At 46.4% G+C, this 16,118-nt stretch overlaps 1 protein-coding gene across 1 annotated transcript in view; it reads left to right on the top strand.

Annotated features, from left to right (window-relative positions):
• Positions 1–16,118, top strand: part of PROX1 (prospero homeobox 1) — a 318,666-nt gene that overhangs the window by 241,664 nt on the left and 60,884 nt on the right. The window contains exon 3 of the mRNA XM_081000513.1: positions 7,383–9,176. Coding sequence (XP_080856639.1) covers positions 7,450–9,176 — 1,727 coding nt within the window. The 5' untranslated portion in view covers positions 7,383–7,449. The remainder of the gene's footprint in view (positions 1–7,382; positions 9,177–16,118) is intronic.

The raw sequence follows: 16,118 nt of genomic DNA, 5'->3' as shown, positions 1-16,118 counted from the left end.
TGTTATTGTTATTATTATTATTATTATTATTATTATTATTAATTATTACAGTATTTTGCATCCCTTGTGTGTGTATGTTTAAGTAGAAATTTTGACTGAAATACTAACAATTGTGATTGATTCTAGCTTCACAATTTATCTGAAAGAGGGTCTATATACTATTATCCTCTTTTGGGTGCAAAATGCAAGGAATTCAGACGAGTACCCTGCAGCTCGCGTGAAAGCAAAAATCTTTTAAAGAGTTCTTTTAGTAGGTGCAGAATATTTGGGTTGGGGGCTCAGCCTTCAGATGATTAAAAACAAGAGCCATGGTTTTCATTCTTTCAAAAAGATTTTTCATTTTGCTGCTGCTGCTGCACTTACAAGCACTGGCTACACACTTGATTGTACAGATTATTTCATGCTGAAATTATGCTTATTTGCATGGGTAGTCATTCTTTAAAAACTAGCCACAGATGCAGTCCTAGGGAGCACGTAGATGTTTTTACAGGTGAACCGAAACAGATGGGAGCAGCTCCAAAAAGTCTGTGTGCTGCCTTTGGCAAGAGACCCTGTTATTGTGAAGATTGTGCTCTGTTAAGCAAACGTGAAGTTTAATATTAGATAAACACAGTATGGGGGGTGGGGGGGAATTAATTTTAACTTGGTATAGCTTTCAACATGAAGGCACCGGAAGAAGTCTGTAATGCCTCACGTGCAATGTGAGTTTAGCATCACTAGTTAATAAGTCAAGAGACATATATATATATAATGCAAGGAAATGTGTTATCTGTCTTCTTTTTTATTCTGTATTCCTAGGAAACAATGGTGGTTCCTATAAAAGAGAAGATATCTTCCTTTCTCACGCTGTTGATTGATGTTGTTTTCTTTAATGTCTCCATATTTTTCTTTCAGTCTTCCTCTCTCTCTGTGTGTGTGTTACAGGAAATAAGGTTCTGTGTATGCAAAATGTTGTATGTAAGAATGATTTCACTAGGCACCTGAGATATTATCTTTGGAACCTGTTCTAAAGGACAGTGTCACAGTGCTGAAAATACCCTGTTTCTGCTTATGCAAACACCTTGGTGCCATATATCATAGTTTATGAAATGTGAAAATACTCCAGTCATCAAGGGTGACAGGTTCTTTCCCCCTCCCCATTTAGAACAACACATTGGGATGTTTTTAAAAATGACACAATTTTGGTAATTTGTATAGACTAGGAAATATAGCAACCATTTTCTTTATATTAGTGTCAGGGAACTGCCATCGGAAGGAAGGGAAGTGAAAGGGCTCACACAGGTTGGGAGAGACTCAGCAGCTGAAGAGGGAACCAGTAGGGGGAGAGGAGCTGAGCTGAGGGAAAGGGAGCTGGAGGGATGGCTCAGAGACACTTCCAGCGAAAACAGTGGGGAGGTTTCAGGACCTCCTGTAGGGACACCCACTCCTCGCCGGAAACTGTCACGCAGAGAGTCCAGAAGACGTGTTTCCGTTAAGGAGCTTTTATGTTGGAAGCGATTCCGAAAGCAACCACTGTCGGAATCTGCCAGCGACTGACGGAGCCATGTTTAAGGGGCTCCGTTACAGACAGAGGTTTGCAAACTTGACCAAACTCTGAGGGACTAGGATTTTACACACAAGCAGCTCATCGTCCCATCACAGCATTCCGACAGTCTTCGTGAGCAGCTTGTGCAGGAGAAGGCATCATGAGCAACCCAGCCGGAACCGGAGAAGCAGGAGCTGGAGCGGGTCCAAGCCTGGAAGAAAGGTACCGGGTGTTGGAGGTCCAGCTAGCGCTGCAGACGGCGAGGCTTGAGGAGAGGAGGGCTCAGGATGCAGACAAAAAGGGGAAAGACACCCAGCTCGTCAGAAAGGTACCAGGATTGGTGCAGAAGTTTGGGGGGGAGCCCAAAGACTATCATGGCTTTCGGACAGAGATGCAATATGCCCTCAATCTGCAGTTTGATGAATTCCCTGACGAGGAATCACGAGTGGCTTTCGTGATTGGGCATCTTGAAAAGGGGGCGAGAGACTGGGTTAGACCCCTGATGGCAGCGAATAGTGACGTCCTAAAGGACACGATGAAGTTCTTTCGCGCCATGGATCTGATGTTTTCCAGCGATATTGAACAGGGAGTGGTCCGCAGACAGTTAATGGCTTGCAAACAGGGGAGCCGATCTGTCCGTGAGTACTGGACTGAGTTCACCATGTTGATCCATAAATTGGGGTGGGATCTATCGGCGGAACCCATTCAAATGCTCTTTGAAGAAGGGCTTTCTTCGGCTGTGAAAGACGAACTTTCCCGGGCGCCCAGGGCGGAGTCTATGGACCAGCTGACCAAATCAGCGCTGACCATAGGAGCGCGCCAGGAGGCGAGAGCATTGGAGAGGCGGGAAGGGAAGGGGGAATGTTGGAAGGAGTTCCGCATTCCAGACATTCCAGAGCCAACTTTCCCGCCGGCAGAGCCGATGGAAATCGGAACAGCGCGCGCGCGCGCAGTTTCAAAGCCCAGTGAGGGGGGAAAGAAGGAGGGAAAAGGCGCCCGGAAATGCTATCTCTGCCAACAGCCAGGTCACTTTGCCAGAGTCTGCCCCCAGAGGAAGGAATGGCAAGGGATGGTAGGAGCTGTGGAGGGAAGAGAGGAAGAAATACCGAAGCAAGTAAAAGCCAACGCCTGGCTGCCACCGTCGGGGCACAGCAGCCAGGCCAAAGAGCAGTGAAAGTGCCCACGCCAGAACCTCCTAAACCCGCCCTAGTGATAGAAGTGGCGCTAGAGCTGCCAAACGGACACCCTCTAAAGATAAAGGCGCTGTTGGACTCAGGCAGCTCCTGCAATTTCATGAGCAAAGAGTTTGCAGCTGAACACCAGATACAGACGATCCCTTTAAGCAACCCCCTGCAGGTGACCACGATCGATGGCAGGGAGCTGTTGGGAGGAGAAGTCAGCTTGCAGACCGTCCCAATGATAATGAAGGTGGCAAGGCACACCGAACTGATAGCGTTTAATGTGGCCACCTTGGGAGGAGCTCCCATTATATTGGGGATGAGCTGGCTAGCGTTACATGATCCGCTGGTGGGCTGGCATCAGAGAGTGGTTTCTTTTGGTTCAGCACATTGCTTAGAACACTGCAAAGAGGGAAAGGGTTTGGCAGGGGCCCAAGCCACCCTAGCAGGGACTGAAGTAATGGAGAACGTGAAGGTACCACGACAATACGCAGATCTCCGCGACGTCTTCAGCGAAAGGGAAGCTGACCAACTACCCCCGCATAGACCCTTTGACTGTCAAATCAATTTACTCCCTGGGGCACAGCTCCCTGTAGGCAAGCTGTACGCCATGTCAGACAGAGAGATGCAGGAGCTAAGAGAGTTCATTGACAAGAACCTGAAGAGAGGGTTCATCAGAGAGTCCAGGGCGGTGGGGGGCAGCCCAGTGTTTTTTGTGGATAAAAAAAACACGAACAAGCCGAGGCTTGTGTGTGACTTCAGGGCCTTAAATGCAGTGTCAGAACCAGTGGCTTTCCCTATGCCCAGGATTGACGACATTTTGACAAGGGTCAGGAAGGGAAAGATTTTTACTAAACTGGACCTAAGGGGGGCGTACAACCTGATACGAATAAGGAAGGGGGATGAATGGAAAACCACCATGTTCACCCCTTTGGGGGCATTTGAATATTTAGTTATGCCCTTCGGCCTACAAGGAGGCTCCGCGTGCTTTCAATCGTTTATGAACCACGTCCTGGGGCCTTTGCTTTACAAGAATTGTGTGGCCTTCTTAGACGACGTGTTGGTGTATTCTGAGAATGAGGAGCAGCATGTGAGAGACGTCAGAGAAGTGTTGAGCAGGCTGCAAGCCAACCAGCTGTGGGTGAAACTGGAGAAGTGTCAGTTTCATACCAAGGAGGTGGAATTCCTGGGGTATCGCCTGTCAGACAAGGGATTGGCCATGGATCCCGGCAAGGTCCAGGCGGTGCTGGAATGGAAAACACCCAAAACAAGGAAGGATGTGCAGAGGTTCCTAGGATTTGGGAACTTCTATCGTAAGTTCATCCGAAACTTTGCCCACCTGACGGCGCCCATTACGGACTGTCTCAGCAGTAAGAAGAAGTTCGTTTGGACTGAGGAGGCGGAGCGAGCATTTGAGGAACTAAAAAGGGCCTTCGCCTCGGAACAACAACTCCTGCATGTGGATTTACAAAAACCGATGAGAGTGGAAACTGACGCATCAGACAGAGCGATTGGGGCGGTGCTTCTGCAGCCAGGGAAGGAGGAGTCAGAGTGGAGACCGTGTGCCTTTTTTTCGCGAAAGCTGAACAAATCCGAGAGGAACTACACGGTGTATGACCGAGAACTACTAGCCATTCATGAGGCGTTCCGGAGATGGAGGCACCTGCTAATTGGCGCACAACATAAGGTGCAAGTGTGCACTGACCACAAGAACCTAGAGTATTGGAGGACGGCACGAGTGCTCAACCAACGGCAAGTGAGATGGGCCCAGGAGTTCTCCAAATTTAACTTTGAGATTTGTTACGTGCCAGGCCCAGAGAACATTAGGGCGGACGCTCTCTCACGCAAACCTGAATATTTGGAGGGGGAGGGAGCACCCGAAGAGAGACATGTCATTCCAGAGGACCGCTGGGTGTGTGGGGCCGCATTGGTGGGACAAAGAGAACTGGTAGAGGAAACAGAGAATGATGAATACGCCCAGAATAAGCTCAGAGGTCTTAGGGGTGAGGGAGAGGAACCAGGGGGTTTCGAGGAAAGAAATGGAGCTTTGTATTACAAAGGGGCACTGTATATCCCTGAAGGAGACTTAAGGGGGAGGGTACTCAAGCAGTTGCACGACAGCCCCACGGCGGGGCATTTTGGACAACACAAAACCATGTGGTTGGTCACCAGGGAATTTTGGTGGCCTAAGGTGAGGGAAGATGTACGGGAGTATGTAAGAGGGTGTGAGCAATGCCAGCGAGCCAAAGGGGAGAGGCGGGCACCGGCGGGGCTATTAGAACCCTTACCAACCCCAGAACGACCTTGGGAGGCAGTGTCGATAGATTTTATGACTGATCTGCCGAAGTCCAAGGGGAAAACAGCCATCATGGTGGTGGTAGACCTACTAACAAAGATGTGCCACTTTGTAGCCTGCTCGCATGCAGTCACGGCGGAAGAGACAGCGAAGTTATTTGTAGAACACATTTTTAGGTTGCACGGGGTGCCATTGAGGGTGGTCTCAGACCGAGGAAAACAATTTACTTCCAGGTTCTGGAGGAAGCTCATGAGCTTACTGCAGGTGGAGGTCAACTTTTCGACTGCCCGGCACCCTGAAACCAACGGGCAGGCGGAAAGAGCAAACGGGGTCCTCCAGCAATACCTGAGGTGTTATGTCAATGACAGAGAGAATGACTGGGTAGAAAAGTTGGCGCTGGCGGAATTTGCCTACAACAATGCCGAGAATGTGTCCACAGGGATGAGCCCCTTCTTGGCTAATTATGGGTGTCATCCCAGGGCTTTCCCAGGGGGAGAAGGGGAGAGATGGGGTGTCCCGGCAGCCGAGCATTTTGTAGAAGAAATGGAAGCAATCCATCGTCAGCTCCAACTCAACTTAGAAAGGGCGAAGGAAGAATACAAGAGGCAGGCAGACAAGAACCGAAGGGAAGGTGAAACCATAAGGGTGGGAGATAGGGTGTGGCTGTCAACCCAAGGGTTGCCGTTCAAAGGAGGTTGTAAGAAATTAAGACCCAGGAGATTGGGTCCCTTTGAGGTCATTCAACAGGTCAACCCAGTGGCTTTCAGGCTCCGGTTACCCAACCACATGAAACTGCACCCAGTATTTCACAGGTCGTTACTGTCACCGTATGAGGGGGGACGAGAAGGGATGGCCACTCGGGGACCGGTCATAGAAGAAAGGGAATGCAGCAGCCATGTGGCAGAAATCCTCGACGCCAGATGGAAGGGGGATCAGGTGGAGTATTTGGTAGCGTGGGAAGGAGAACCGGAGTCAGAAAACACTTGGGTAATGGCAGAAGATATCAATGACGAGGTATTGATAGAAACGTTCCATCAAAGGTTCCCAAGGAAACCTCAGCCTGTGGAGAGGTTCCGGAGGGAATACTTTGGGACCACCGATGAGGAGGAGGAGTTGGAAGGATTCTCGGAATCGGAAGGGGAAGGGGAGATGGACTCTGAGGAGGAGGAGTACTTCGAGACCAGGAACCGCAACAGGTGGAGAGAAGTGTTCGGGACATCGGAAGATGAAGGAAGTTCATTCCGGGGTTTTGCCTCCTCACCGCCCGTAGAGGAGGGGGCGAGAGGGGATGAAGGGGGCCCTGGAGGGGAGGTGGATGTCAGGGAACTGCCATCGGAAGGAAGGGAAGTGAAAGGGCTCACACAGGTTGGGAGAGACTCAGCAGCTGAAGAGGGAACCAGTAGGGGGAGAGGAGCTGAGCTGAGGGAAAGGGAGCTGGAGGGATGGCTCAGAGACACTTCCAGCGAAAACAGTGGGGAGGTTTCAGGACCTCCTGTAGGGACACCCACTCCTCGCCGGAAACTGTCACGCAGAGAGTCCAGAAGACGTGTTTCCGTTAAGGAGCTTTTATGTTGGAAGCGATTCCGAAAGCAACCACTGTCGGAATCTGCCAGCGACTGACGGAGCCATGTTTAAGGGGCTCCGTTACAGACAGAGGTTTGCAAACTTGACCAAACTCTGAGGGACTAGGATTTTACACACAAGCAGCTCATCGTCCCATCACAATTAGTAATAGATCTATTTTTTTTTTTTAAATGAGCATTAAAAGCAAAATGTATTTCTCCCCTAAATTGTAGTTCCTATAACCATTTCTGAAATTTTGTGCAACCCAATCATTGTTTACATGCATCAAAATCCTCGTAAAAAAATAAATTCCAGTTTTTACTTTAGCCTGAAAACTGCTTTCACCTTCTTGCAATGAAATTGATTTTTCTTTAGTTCAAATTTGATATGGTTGTCTTGTTTAACAATAAGACCTACTTTCATCTTCTTTTGTAACATGTATCTCAATACCCTAAATTTAATCAATTGGTTGTCAGAGCCTGTGTTCTTCTAATCTACTGTTTCTTCTGAAGATAAACAGTATCATTTTAGGCATTTGTGCAAGAGAATCCTATATTACTGGTGCTTAAGCAGTTCCCCCCCCCCCCATCCCTCTCTTTCTCTCTCTCTCTTTTAAAAAAATCTTAATCCATCTTAAACCAATGGAGCAGAAATATTTAAAATGTTTCATTTCAAGCAGAGTGCATAATAAATTGCAATAATTGTAATGTGCCATAAATCCCAGAGCCTATGCATTTTGCATTTGATTCAGGATTGAGGTCAGGAAATTTGGAGAAATTTAAAGAAAATGATTCATCAGTCCTTTTGTTCTGTTGGCCAGGGTCCCAGGATTCTTGAGCTGTGCCCAGCTGACAAGCTTTTGAAGATGGCACAATAACAGTCCAGTGATGCCTGACCATGACAGCACAGCCCTCTTAAGCAGGCAAACCAAGAGAAGAAGAGTTGACATTGGAGTGAAAAGGACGGTAGGGACAGCATCTGCATTTTTTGCAAAGGCGAGAGCGTCGTTTTTTAGTGCCATGAATCCCCAAGGTTCAGAGCAGGATGTTGAGTATTCAGTGGTGCAGCATGCAGATGGGGAGAAGTCAAATGTGCTCCGCAAGCTGCTGAAGAGGGCGAACTCCTATGAAGATGCCATGATGCCTTTTCCAGGAGCAACCATAATTTCCCAGCTGTTGAAAAATAACATGAACAAAAATGGTGGCACGGAGCCCAGTTTTCAAGCCAGTGGTCTCTCCAGCACAGGCTCAGAAGTGCATCAGGAGGATGTGTGCAGCAACTCTTCAAGAGACAGCCCCCAAGAGTGTCTTTCCCCTTTTGGCAGGCCTACCATGAGCCAGTTTGATATGGATCGGTTATGCGACGAGCACCTGAGAGCTAAGCGTGCCCGGGTTGAGAATATCATTCGGGGGATGAGCCATTCCCCCAGTGTGGCATTACGGGGCAATGAAAACGAAAGAGAGATGGCTCCGCAGTCCGTGAGTCCCCGGGAAAGTTACCGGGAGAATAAACGCAAGCAAAAGCTGCCTCAGCAGCAGCAGCAGAGCTTCCAGCAGCTGGTTTCGGCTCGAAAAGAACAGAAGCGAGAGGAGCGCAGACAGCTGAAACAGCAGCTGGAGGACATGCAGAAACAGCTGCGCCAGCTGCAGGAGAAGTTCTACCAAATCTACGACAGCACAGATTCGGAAAACGACGAAGACGCCGGCAACCTGTCCGAAGACAGCCTGCGCTCGGAAATGCTGGACGCCCGGGCCAGAGATTCGGTGGGCAGGTCAGATCATGAGATGTGCGAGCTGGACCCGGGGCAATTCATCGACCGCGCCCGAGCCCTGATCAGGGAGCAAGAGATAGCGGACAACAAGCCCAGAAAGGAAGGCCCCAAAGAGAAAGAGCACGGGCCACACTCTTTCCACCCGGAAGGCAAGCACCTGGCCGAGACCCTCAAGCAGGAGCTGAACACTGCCATGTCTCAGGTGGTGGACACTGTGGTCAAGGTTTTCTCATCCAAGCCCGCCCGCCAACTTCCTCAGGTCTTCCCGCCTCTCCAGATCCCCCAGGCCAGATTTGCTGTGAATGGGGAGAACCACAACTTCCACACAGCCAACCAGCGCCTCCAGTGCTTTGGTGATGTCATCATTCCAAACCCGCTAGACACCTTTGGCAATGTGCCACTGCCTAATTCCACAGACCAAACGGAAGCACTGCCCCTAGTTGTCCGCAAGAATTCATCGGACCAGTCGGCCTCTGCCCCTCCTCCCGGCAGCCACCACCCGGCTCTCCATCAATCTCCACTGGCAGCTACCGCAGGCTTCACCTCCTCCTCTTTCCGCCACCCCTTTCCGCTACCCCTAATGGCCTACCCATTTCAGAATCCCTTAGGCGCTCCTTCTGCCTCCTTTCCGGGGAAAGACAGAGCTTCCCCAGAATCCTTAGATTTAACAAGGGAGACCACAAGTCTGAGGACCAAGATGTCATCGCACCACATGAACCACCACCCTTGCTCACCAGCACACCCTCCCAGCACCGCTGAAAGCCTCTCTATATCTCTCATCAAGTCCGAGTGTGGTGACCTACAAGATATTTCCGAAATCTCACCTTACTCGGGGAGTGCGATATCCTTTATGATGCAAAGCCAACATTTTGCATGATGGGGTTTCTTTCGTTTGGTGGTAAGGGGTTAACGGATGGGCGGGGACAAGGGAAATGACACGTGCATAAGGCCCTCTTGTCCTAAATTTCTCACAAAGTGGAGAAAAGGTAAACTATGCTTGTTCCGTTGTGGATCAAATCTGCGCAGTTCCTCACTGGCACAGTTTTAGGAGATAATTTTAATTCAGGTGTGGGGAACCTCCGGATGGTACTGAACTACAACTCCCATCAGCCTCAGCATGCCCGGTCAGGGATGATGGGAATTGTAGTTCAGGAGAATCTGGAGTCTCAAGGGCTCCCCATGCCTGATTTAAATGGGTTGTCTTCTAATGTTTATCCATTAATCCTGATAGAGAATGATAGATTTCTGGATGTGAACATCTTGGTAATGTAGATTGGGGGAGAAACCTCGTTATAACTATAACTGAAGCCATAAAAAAAGACCCAAGTTTGGGAGAGAGAGGGCAAGTAGCCCCACTTCCCATTCTTCAATTCCTGACCTGTCAAACTGTACACATGATAACTGAGGCAGATCATAGGCAGCTTTAAAAAAAGCAATTTTGAAGGCACTCCCAAGCATAGCATTTCGGGCCTAAATTTGACATCTGCATAAGGGAACAAATGCAGGTGGCAGGTGGGGAGGGAGTCGCATTATTAGCCCATGACGAAGCAGAGCATCTACTTGGCTGTGATGTTCAAGGCAGCTTCATTGCTGTCTTTGCCCAATCTGACAAAACTCAGAAGGCAGCAAGTGGCTTTTATCACTTTCATGGGTAGAAGTTTCCCCTCGCGTGAATTCGACAGCTGTCAAAGGGAGGCAAGTTTTCCTGCTGAATAAGCCCAAACTTTTGGTACCCATGTCAGCTGCCTGTTTGAATTGTCCAGCAGTGTGGAGCTTTTATTTGCGAGTGGTTCTATAGATATCTAAGTAACCCCTGCGCTAGTTAAAAAGTCATCACCAAAGGCAGTGATGAGCCGGTAGGGAATTTTCCATAAGACCTGCTACTGTATTGTCCTGTTACCTTACTATTATTTTATCTTAAAAATTCAATAAATAAATAATTAAACAATAGCCACCACCTTACAATATAGTTCTGGAAGGGTTGTTTTTCCAGTTCCCTTCATTTCCTATGCCTGTATCAAAATATCCTAGCCGCACTGACAGGGATGTTCCTTCTCAAACTGTGTCCTAAGCTCCAGTGTTCACTAGCAGACAAATAACGTTGCTTATGTGTTTATTTTATTGGCTGGAGTTCTGCAGGCATAGATATGTCATTCCACGCTATACATATGTAGCTGGGAGCAGGCCCCATCCAACACAACAAACCTTTCTTCTGAGCAGGAATGTGTAGGATTGCGCTGAAAGGGATGGAGTTTCTTTTCCAAATAAAACTTCCACATTAAAGCTGAAATGATATTTCCCAGTTTCGGGAGGGGAAAAAACCTGGGGAAATTTTCAAATTTGGATGCCAAAGAAAGAAACAGAAAGGAATTGACTTGTGATATTCAAAACCAGAAGGCTTCTGAGAATCTGATGCGGGGTGGGGGGAAATAATTTCAGATCAAATCCAAACGTCTTATTTTCTTAAGCAATCCTAGTGAGTCTGCATGTTAACAGTGCCTTTGCTGCATCTCTCCCAAAGGACAAGTGATGCATTTGTAGATCTCCTAACTTATTTTCTCAAGTGGGTAAACAAAGCAAGCACAAAAGAAGATAAAGATACAGGTACTGCTGTATTTAAGCTAAATCAAGCCCTTCCCCGCCCCCCTTTCCTTCTGATCGGAGTCCTGTTCTCGGCTCTTGTGCAGCTGCCGGGTATGCATGGTTAACCTCTGCTCAGCCATACACAGAAATCTTTTGTCCTAACATACAAAAAGCAAATCATTTGGCAAAGCTTGAGAGTATAATTAGATATAAGACTTCAGCTGGATTAATCTTTTAGGGCATGTCTTCTTCTTTTCCTCCATCCTTAAAAGAAAAGAAAAGAATCCCCCACAATTTTGAAGCCTTAAATAATATTTAGTTGAGGGGAATGACACTGTTTTCTCTCTTTCCATTTTAATCCAAGAAAGATGATTATATTTTCATAATGGCTTTCAGTCACTGGCCTACCAATCCTATGCATGTTCACTTAGAAGGAAGATATTTCGAGTTCACTGGGATTTGCTTTCCAGGAACTATGCTAGGATTGTGACTCTAGTTCTATTTAGTTTTTTCAGAAAATTGTCCAGTCCCTACCATCAAATGTGTACCTCAGGGTATATAGGGATGTCTTCAGATAAACTGAAATGGGCCATTTTATTGAAGGCCACATAAAATCTGCCCTGTCTTCAACAGAGGACTTGAAATAAAGGCTAAACTGATCATCTGAAATTAGATAGTCCATTGCAGAATACGGCTGACCTAAGTAGGCTTAGCTTCACCTACTTGGAAAGGAAGCTATTGTAAATGGATAACTGTCTTCACCCTTGTGCAATCATAGCAGTTACTGTCAACTGTCCAAGATGGCGGTGGGATCTGCTGAAAGTCTATACATGTTTTTCTTAAATATACACAAGGTTTTTTTAATATAATTATTATTGCAGAATCATTTGCTTCAGCCAGAAAAATTCCAAACGTATTTTGCTTCCAAATTGGTTTAAGCAAAAGTTTTAATGGTCACGAAGAAAATGCTTTTACAATGTTTTGTTCTAGGCAGTTGATAGGAGGGATTGAGATCCTGTCTCTACAAACTCTTTCACAAGCCTCACTCACTTAATGTTTCTTCAGCATTGTAGGATTTGGTCTGTGGAAGCTTTCGGCTTTCACTGGCTAAGGCTGAACTTTGGATGGCAGTTAAGTGTCTTTGAATGTTACCCTTGGGTAGAGGGGTACGAAGATTGAGCTGGGCTTATTCTGCATTAAGCCTCAAGGGATATGAAGAGAACTGGAATGGGAGACTGAATCAGTTTCTGGTGTTAATTGTGGAGATGGAATAGGAATGTTTAGAATGACCTAGTGGTCGAGTGAACTGTGTATAGCCCATGCACTGTTCACACAACACGTTTCCCTGCATTGCTAGTAATAGGAACCCATTCATGGGAGTCATTCTGTTCTGGGAATCAGCCATACTAAAGGGAAAGAGCCATTGTAGGGAAGGAAGAGAACAGAACCTGAGTGGAAAAGGGGCTTAGTGGAAAAGAAACCCAGAACACAACGAGTGATGGATTCAGTTCCAACCTCTTTCGGCTGGCTGTGGTAAAATTGCAAAGTGTAGATCATAAGCAAACATAGCAGGAGCCCATGAAGCAGGTGTCAAAAATAAGCAACAAAATCAAAACTGTGAAAATACAGCTAAAATAGGTGGGAGGTTCAGGCCCTTGGGCCAACTGTGGCCCTCCAGTCATCTCTGTTTGGCCTTTGAAAACAAAAACAAAAACCAGGCCACACCCACAACCAGGCCACACCCCTTACCAGGCTCTTCCACATCTCCTTAAATGCTTTTGCCTGGCTGGGATGTGTTGAACTGTGATAATGTCTCTGGCTGGATGGAGAAGTGTGTGAGGAAAACCCACCTTCTCTGATATATGTAGCCCCTTAATTGCTTTCTTCATATTTCTGGAGCTACTGTTGCATGTGATTTTTGTTTGGTTTTAATATTTCCTCCTTTCCATTATTATTATTATTATTATTATTATTATTATTATTATTATTATTCCTACGTTTGTATACTGCTTCCAAGCATTCAGATCACTTCACGTGTATTTTCTAGTTGCAGTCCTCACAGCAGCCCTGTGAATTAAGCCAGTATTATTGTTCCCAAACCCGTAAAATGGGGGATGAGGCAGAGACTTGCCTAAACCAACTAGCAAGATCACAGGCAGATGCAAACTGAGATCTTCCTGATTCGTAGCTTCTCTTATCCACTGTGCTCTGGGCAATCTTGACTAGGTTCTTTGCCCTTCTCACATTTTCATAGCTTGGAACTTTTGGAGAAATTGAGATCTTCAGACCCCCTTCCCCATGTCACTGTTACAGCTCAGGGATTTAATTTGTGAAATCAGGTTTTAACTGGGGCTTATCCTTTTCTCCATTGATTGCATCTTTTTTTTAAGACATCACAGAAAAAGTCCCATTCACATGATACATCTGGGGATATATCAGATTTTAATCTCTGAACAGAGTCTGCATGCAGGCAAGCTGTCCAAGCATAAGTTCTGGCCATACATTAAATTCTGTTTCCTCCACCCCATCCCATCCATGTGCTCATATCCTCAGATATGTCCTATGGACAGCCATAGAGATTCCTTGACTACCCTGCTGCTATTCCAGTCCTAAAGATGTTACTCAAAATGCAGGAGACTTTGTGCACTTGGCTATGAAACTGCAAAGCTGTACAACAGGCCTTCATCATAATGCTCACCTGGGCCTGGATACCTTCCTCTTTTTGCTGCCTGCCTGGGTCTGCCAAAACAGGGCATTGACACCTAGTAGACCCAACATGCAGCGGATGGGCCATATTCATCATGGCAGGTCACCAACAGTGTAGGCTTGCTTGGTGGCTGCTCCCTCTGTCAGCCTGACGGCCTCCATGCATTAGGGACTACAATTCCCATCAGCCCCAGCTAGCATATCCAATGGGAGGTTGGAAAAGTGTTTCTACTTTCTGTGGTCCCCAGTGGAGGATTCAGTTGGAGCTGCTTACATGGGACTCCCACTTCACCATGATCACAGGAATTGGCACCACCCAGACCATTAATTGGGCCTGTATGTAAGAGGTATGCCAATCAAACAAACATGTCAGAAGCAGCCCACAGCCCTTGTTCAGTAGAGCATCTTGCACACACACACCCTGTTGGTGCTGGCTGCAAGTATATTTCAAAAGCTATTGTATTTCCACTGGGGGCCACCACTATATCTAGAATTTGCTGCTCTTCTTATTTTCTCACAGCTGCCTGTTTGTCTGTGTTATCTGGAATCCATCGTAGGCAAAACCAAACGGGGGAGAGAGAGAGAGAGAGGCATGTGAAGGTCTGTTTGTTCTCGACCAGGTTTTTGTTTTTGTTCCTCTTTATTTCACATGGCTGAATATTCCGATATAAAGAATCTTTCTTAAGAGCAGCCGTTCTTCTTCCCTTTGGAACAGAAAGCAACATCTGTTTCCTTGGAGAATCCATCCAGGATAAGAACACAAGCCTTGCAGATAACAGCCAAGTTCAGGTTTTGGTAGCGTAAGCCCTTCCTGGTATTTTTGTTTTGTTTTTGCTTTAGTTCCCAAATACATCTCGCTGTTCCCGTAAAAGGCGTCTAACCATTATCCTCCTTGTTTGAGGGCGAAAGGAGAGAGTTAATGTTTGTATGCTGCATTAAACAAGATGAGAAGATGCACCTGCATTCACAGTTCCTGCCTTGTTCACCAATGTATTGTATATCTTTGCAAACTAAATACGTTTAATCAAATATTTTTTCAAGTTTTTATTCAAATTGCAAAAGAAACAGGCAGCCAATTGTTTTGCTGCCTGATCTTCCTTGTCAGGCCACCCTCTTTGCATCTCAAGAAAAATAGCCTTGTGCAGCCTCGGGCCATTTGCATAGAGAATATTGAAACACAACATTAGATTGTGGGTTTGGTTTGGTTTTGTTTCTTCTTGTAATGCATGAAGATTATCTTCCCAGGTGAAGGCTGTAATCTTTTTCTCTTCAGAAGGGTTGTCTTCTATAAAATTCACAAGGAGGGGGGGGGGGACTTTTTTTTGAAGTAAGACAGACAGTTCTTGTCCAAGCTGTGCAAGGATGCAGTATGGACAAACAATGCTTTGTGAATGACAGCATTTTGAGTTATTTTCTCTGGCCAAAATAAAAACACTTGCAGCAAATTCAAGTCTTTTCTCTCTCTCTCTCTCTCTCTCTCTCTCTCTCTCTCTCACACACACACACACACACACACACACAGCTGTTTGATTAAACTGGGGGTAGCTTGAGTTCAATATGATGTCGCGTTATTAAACCCAATAAATATATGCAGCACAATTTCTATTAATCTGGGGATATATGACTGAAAACAGGAAAGGTGTGTTGGAAGCACCAATCTGCCCATAAGATATATATTCTTTTCACTTGGCAGGTACGCTGGGTTATGGTACCGAAAAAACAAAACAAAACCACACAAGAGGCCATAAGAGGATTTCAAAGAGGAAGGGATAAAAATAAAGGCATCTTCATATAATAATTCTGACAATGCTTCCAGACCTGATACAATCCAGATGCCAGTCCCCTCTGCTCCCCCCCCCCCAAAAAAAGTATCTCAAATCAAGAGCAACAATCCATATTGTATACCTACAAGGAAAACATGAGCTGGAAAACTGCATACAACAATGCGTCTCTTCCTTTATCCTCTCTCCACTTCCTGCTCCTTACATCTCCTCTTCTGCTGTTGTGTTAAGCAGGGCTGCGTTGTGCTTTGTAAATAGATAACACTCGTATTCTCACGTTGTTTGAACACTGTTTTAGGTTCAGCTGCAGTACACAGTTTCTCTGATCTTTTATGTTCCTGAGCAGATGTCTTTCATTAATTTATGGATTTATCATCTTTTCTTTTCTTTTTGCCCCCCTCCCTCTCTTCTCTCTTCTCTCTCTCTTCTCTCTCTCTTTTACACCTGGCAGCTGGCTCAAGTTTCAGCAGTTATTGTCTATTTTGCATTACACATAGAACTGAATGTCATCTGTCTTCACAAAGCTATGGCAAAGAGTACGGAGGCAAGCCACATCAGCTGCTGGGGCAGAGCCTGTTTGCGTTTTTATTTGCCGTCTCCTCCTCCTCCTCCCCCCCCCTCTTCTACCTCCCCCTCCCCTTTTTACCTCCTTAATATTTATTTGTGCTCATTTTCTTTCCTGGCCTTGAATGGAGCTTAGCTCGTGTTCAGTACA

This window comes from Podarcis pityusensis, assembly GCF_964106645.2.
Source record: "Podarcis pityusensis genome assembly, chromosome: 3".
Lineage (NCBI taxonomy): Eukaryota > Metazoa > Chordata > Lepidosauria > Squamata > Lacertidae > Podarcis > Podarcis pityusensis.
The sequence above is the reverse complement of the archived record's forward strand: the minus strand, read 5'-3'. Positions and strand labels throughout refer to the sequence as shown.